This window comes from Primulina huaijiensis, chromosome 13 (assembly GCF_012295235.1).
Source record: "Primulina huaijiensis isolate GDHJ02 chromosome 13, ASM1229523v2, whole genome shotgun sequence".
Taxonomy (NCBI): Eukaryota; Viridiplantae; Streptophyta; class Magnoliopsida; order Lamiales; family Gesneriaceae; genus Primulina; species Primulina huaijiensis.
The window spans coordinates 17,982,621-17,988,012 of NC_133318.1; the positions used below are offsets into that span (position 1 = coordinate 17,982,621).

At 34.6% G+C, this 5,392-nt stretch overlaps 1 protein-coding gene across 2 annotated transcripts in view; it reads left to right on the top strand.

The window, feature by feature from the left end:
* Nucleotides 1-3,243, top strand: part of LOC140991027 (uncharacterized) — a 5,181-nt gene extending 1,938 nt beyond the window's left edge. Inside the window, exons 2-4 of one of the 2 annotated variants that reach the window (XM_073460931.1) lie at nucleotides 565-729; nucleotides 806-857; nucleotides 1,316-2,373. In XM_073460931.1, coding sequence (XP_073317032.1) covers nucleotides 565-729; nucleotides 806-857; nucleotides 1,316-1,420 — 322 coding nt within the window. In that variant the 3' untranslated portion in view covers nucleotides 1,421-2,373. Of the gene's footprint in view, nucleotides 1-564; nucleotides 730-805; nucleotides 858-1,315; nucleotides 2,374-2,854 lie in introns of those variants that run through there. The other variant, XM_073460932.1, reaches the window with a different exon arrangement.
* Nucleotides 3,244-5,392: the final 2,149 nt, after the last annotated feature.

A 5,392-nucleotide genomic window follows, 5' to 3' on the forward strand; every position in this document is an offset into this window, starting at 1 on the left:
ATATATCTATACTTGTATTAGTGGGTTGTGGGCTTTAGGTGTTAAATTTTTGTAAGCCGGATAATTACTCAAGTACTGTATATTTTTCTTTATAAGAAAGATAACTACAGCGATTTTGATCATTCAATCGCTCTGTTTCTTCTTAACATGGTATCCAAGAAAGAAATCCATAATCCAAGTCCTCTATCTCACTCAAAAGGAAGAAATAAATTAAAAAAGTTTGCTACAAACTGCAAGTATTCTCAGTTGCTACAAGTCCTCCAATGATTCTAGTTTCTGCAAAAGAATGCGAAATTTTGATCATCCTTAAATTGCATTTTGTAATCAAATATGATAGCTGTAAGCTTTCATACAAGTATAGCCTCTCCTCTCTGAAAAAAGTATCTTGGAAAAAATTCAGCTCCTGTCATCCACTAGATTGTGAGCGTCAATTCTTTAAATTCTGGGAATTATCTGCATCAAGAACTGTAATTTAATTTAGCTGCTGTTTCACTTCATGCTTTAAAGAATTCGATTGACATTTCAGGCATATTGTAAGTTATAATTTCTGTGTTCTTTATGCAGGAAACCATTGTATGTGGGACTGATAGGTGTTGGACTGAATGTTCTTTTTTTCTTTTACACGTGCATTATAGCTCGGGGTCTCCGAAAGGCTACTGAAAAGTGGGAAGCTTCAAGCACACCTGCCCTACCTTTTATTACAGTGATTGGGATTCTATCCTTCTGCTTGTAAGAACCATAAGTCTTATCTTCAACTCCAATTCATATGCTTTTTTTTCATATACAACACATTTTCTTTATTCAGGTTCTGTTTTGCTTTGTGGCCAATCTGGAGTTTTTTGACATTGCCTCTTGTGGTATGTTTCTTGATGTTTTTCTCGTGTATGCATTTCTCAAGTAGATGACTCTCAAGTAAGCACCTAAACGATAAGCGAATAAATTAATATACTAAATTGAAATTCAAATAAAAGGATGAAACAAACACAATATAAATAATTTAAATTCCAATAATAAACAAAAAATTAAGATCTCGGTTCAGCCACCTCTTAATTATCTTTAACGATTGAACTTTTATTTCAAGTCATGTTTTGACAGAATTCCATAATCTATCAATATATTTTTTTAAGTTATATTGAATTAATTCAACAAAATACAATAATCAAGTGTCCTTATGTTATTTAACAATTGCAATCATCCAACCTCATATGTTTATGCAAGTTGTAGATCAATTGATTACGTCACCCTATCATATTTCGGTGAAAAGGGACTTGCCATGAAATTAAATATGCAATAATGGATAGAACTATCAAAACAGGCTGACAGGACGTGCCGGCTCGCAACCCATCACAACCCACCATTTGGCGTGACGGGGTGGGCCAGTCCGCCATTTTGGCGGGTTCGGCGGAGCGAGGATGTCTGACTTGACGGGCCCATCCCATTTTGACAGCTCTAACAATGGACTGAAAATGATGCCTTTAGACGCGTAAAATCCGACATCTATCTGCACCTAATTTTTTTTATGTCCTTGTTTATGCTTTCCGGAATAAAGTTACTTTATGGTGTGAAAACCTATCCTGACTTCATTTCGATACTCGATTAGGTTGTGTTTAGTTGGGGGATAGAAAGGTTTGATAAAATATTGCTCTCTCGTCACTTCTTTGATTCGATATTTGGGTCTCGTTTATATCATCCAAAGTGGTATAATCCAGTGATTTTTCCTTGTAGTTTATCCAACCTTTTTGGCACGCGAGTTTGTCATCCATTTGTTTTGTGATGAAAACTCCTTCGTTACCCTCATAAATCAACCAAAATTTTAAAAATTATAATGAAATTTGAAACCAACTTCAGTTAACAAGAGACTATAGTGATGCTACAGTCGGCCATAAATATAACCCAATAACACCAAACACAGTAGCAATGATGGCAAAGGTGGTGTGAGAAAAAGATGCTCATAGCCTGATTTTAAATGTGGTTTGGGACATATATCCTCGAGTAGTTACGATGCAGCTAGAGGTGGAGCTTGAGATGAAAGGTAGTGAGGATGATGAAGATGACAATATTCGTGGGAATTAGGAGATAAAATTAGTGGAAACGTATCATCTTTTGTTGCTATAAGGGAGGTTTAGGAGGTGTCACAACACAAGGTCCACCATGGAGTGTGGAAATTGTGTGCAGCCTGTGATTTGAAAGTCGAAGGTATGAGGTCCAATTGCGGAAGATGAAAAAGAGATTTTTTGGGGAAGAAAATGCTTTAAGAAGAGTATTATTGTTTTATTAATCCAATCAACTGAAGATTTAATAATCATCCTATATTATTTCTTAACCTACAAATTCAACAAACGATCACTTTATTATCTTATCAATCCAACCACGCACAACTTAGTCCCCAAGGCACAAGATAGTACATTTCCAATTATTACCAAAAGTATCTGCCAAATTGTCATCACTTTTGTTCCAATTTTTTTTGTTATGGTTAATGCTTTGAAGAACGGCTTAGTCATGTGAAAGAAACTCATCGAAACTCACATATGAATGTCTCGTATCCATAAATTATTAAAGCTTAACGGGCATCATCGGAGCTGCTCTCTGTCACCCTAAAAAGAAAATAAGCATGGACGTGGCTTTGAGTGTTAATAATTTATGGATAGATGGCATCCATATCAAATTGCAGCACTGAAACCATCAACTAGAACTTGTGCCAACCATCTATAGAAATTATAAACGAAGTACCAGTTAAATTTGTTTTTCGTATTTTTTACAATCCCAATATTTGAAGGAACTTTTTCAAATCATTAAAGCTGCTGAATGTGAATATCTTCAAGAAATTAATCACCCTCTCTAACATTTTTTGCAGTTCACTCTATTCATGGCATTCATGGTGATTCTGCCATACGAATTCCTGGGCACATTAAAGAAACAAATTGATTCGTTTCGGACAGACTGAAAGTCATCGGTATTCATTCTGGTATATCTCTCTTCCAGCATAGTTGAAGGAGGTGTGCCCAAATTGCCGTTGAAATGTCGCAACCCTGTTTCAAGAACACGATGCAGTTGAAGACCTGTCTTTTATTTCTTGGAATTTCAGTTTCGCGTTTCTGTTCATGAAAAATATTACTTCTACGGTTCATTGTTGGAAGTGTAGGTGTGGATTTAGGTTGAATTTTTTTTTTTCAACACGGTATAATCATGTAAAGCAGCATATATATTTTCTTTGAACAGGCAGGATAGATAAAAGATTTTAAAATTTTTAAAATATTTTGTTTTTCAAGTACTTGGTGAGCAGTTTGGGCAACGATATAATTAATTAATGTTGCATCTAAGTGCATGTTGTGGTGTAACAATAATATAATATAATATAATATATTTTCCACAATTTAATAATGCATCAAGATCCAACTTTTTATCTGCATGCTTCTTTAATTTCGCAATCATCATGTTTATTTTCACGTAATAATTATTTTACAACTTTTTAATGTTTTATTTTATGTTCTTTATTGATATTGAAATCGAATTTTTATCATGTATTTAGTAAACTCATTGGACAATGAAGTGTAAATGATAAATATTTAATCACTCTACTAAAGAATATGACAACTGTGAACATGCTCCCCCGTCTGTTGGCCAAAACTACCTCGCCTATGATGAATTGGAATGGAAGAAAGCCCGTTTTTCTCCAGGGCCGATACGAGTGTGTCGTAGTTTGCTTCAAACACGTTGGTGTAGGCGATGGATCCGCCAAGTACAGGAGAAGCGGCGCCATCGAAGAAGGCGGACTCCACTGGAAAATGAGGGTCCGCTTGCAGACTGAGAAAAGGGTATATGTTGATTGTAAGGGGAGCGCCACCAAAGAAACCATTAGGGTGTGGATATCAGCGCTGAAGTTGCAGCCTGAGGGCAGGCCGGTTTAAGTTTCGTTTACGTCCCGACCTAGACTGCATTTATCAGGGCAGCTTGAATGTTCAGTAGGGCTGGAAATGTTGTCTGAGTGAACTTGTTTTTGTATGTCTTGAGAAATGGTTCTTTTCCAACAGCAACATATCTGAATAACAAAAGTGGACAAACAACAGGAAACATTTTGTGACACTCATTCTTCAGCAGCTAGATAAATAAATTATCTACGGTTTTTTTCAAAAATTCCGTCGCTAATTGCGACGGAATTAACAGAATTTTTGAATTTAATTATGTCGCTAATTATTACCGTCACTGATTTGAATTAACGACGGTTTTTCCAAAAACCGTCGTTAATCGCCTATACCCCTCGTTCCATTCATTTTTCTGGCAATTTTCGCCTTTTTATCTCTGGTAGGCTCGATTTTTTGTCTTTTTCTCAAATCTCTTGATTTCCAACTACTATAACATGTTTTTTTGTTTAATTTTGCAGATCTAATCTTGTGATTGAGCTTTCAAAGTCATGCTTCAAAGGATATGATATTGACACACATGGGGAGCTCGAAGTATGCAATGGATCCCGACCTCGGGACGTCGAACAAGAAGATAGGATACGCAATTCAAGTACTCATGTTGATGATCCTATGAATTATCCAGCCGGTCGGTTCTGTGTTGGCGAGTATATCTGGTTGGAATCTATTACCAATCCAACAAATCACGAAAACCAAGGTTTTTCAATGTTGGAGACCGGGGATATGCTGGAGTTGGAAAAATTATTGAGCGAGGAGAATGAAGCTGTTTCAAGGTCGGAAAACATAGTTGTTTCAAGGTTGGAGAGCTGGGATATGTTGGAATTGGAAAAGTTTTTGAACGAGATTTAGTTCTGAAAACTGAAAATGTTGTGAGAATTAATTCTTTATTTCACTATTTCAAGTGGTGAAATATATATGCACACAATGTAAATTTTTTGGGTCATATTTTTTAAGACCATAATACGAGAGTTATAGACGAAATAGGATTATAATTCTTATCAATTATTTTATTCTTTAAACAACTCTAACTATTGTGCAATTATATATATTAGCGTGACACACGCGATGCCTATGTTATTTAGATGAATCAGGTAATGAAGTAATTATTATTTTTAATTTTAAAATAAAATTTATTAATTTTTGAAACTGAAATTTTGCCAAACTGTAACAAAATTAGATATTTTTAAAAATTCGAGGAATTGTTTCTCTGATCTTATTGTAATTTTTTTAAAAAAAAAATAAGCCCATGTTTTAAAAATCTATAACAATCCGAGTATATTGTGCTTTCGTATTTCTAAAGAAAAGAGTGGGACATTGAATTTTAGGGACAAAATCTATCATTGTGGAGGCCAATGCCTTTGTATTATATGGTTTATTTTATATATGTAATATTTATTCTATTTATTATTGATATAAATATAAATATCAACTTTTCAAAAATACAAGGTCATTTTTGAATAACAATGATGGAA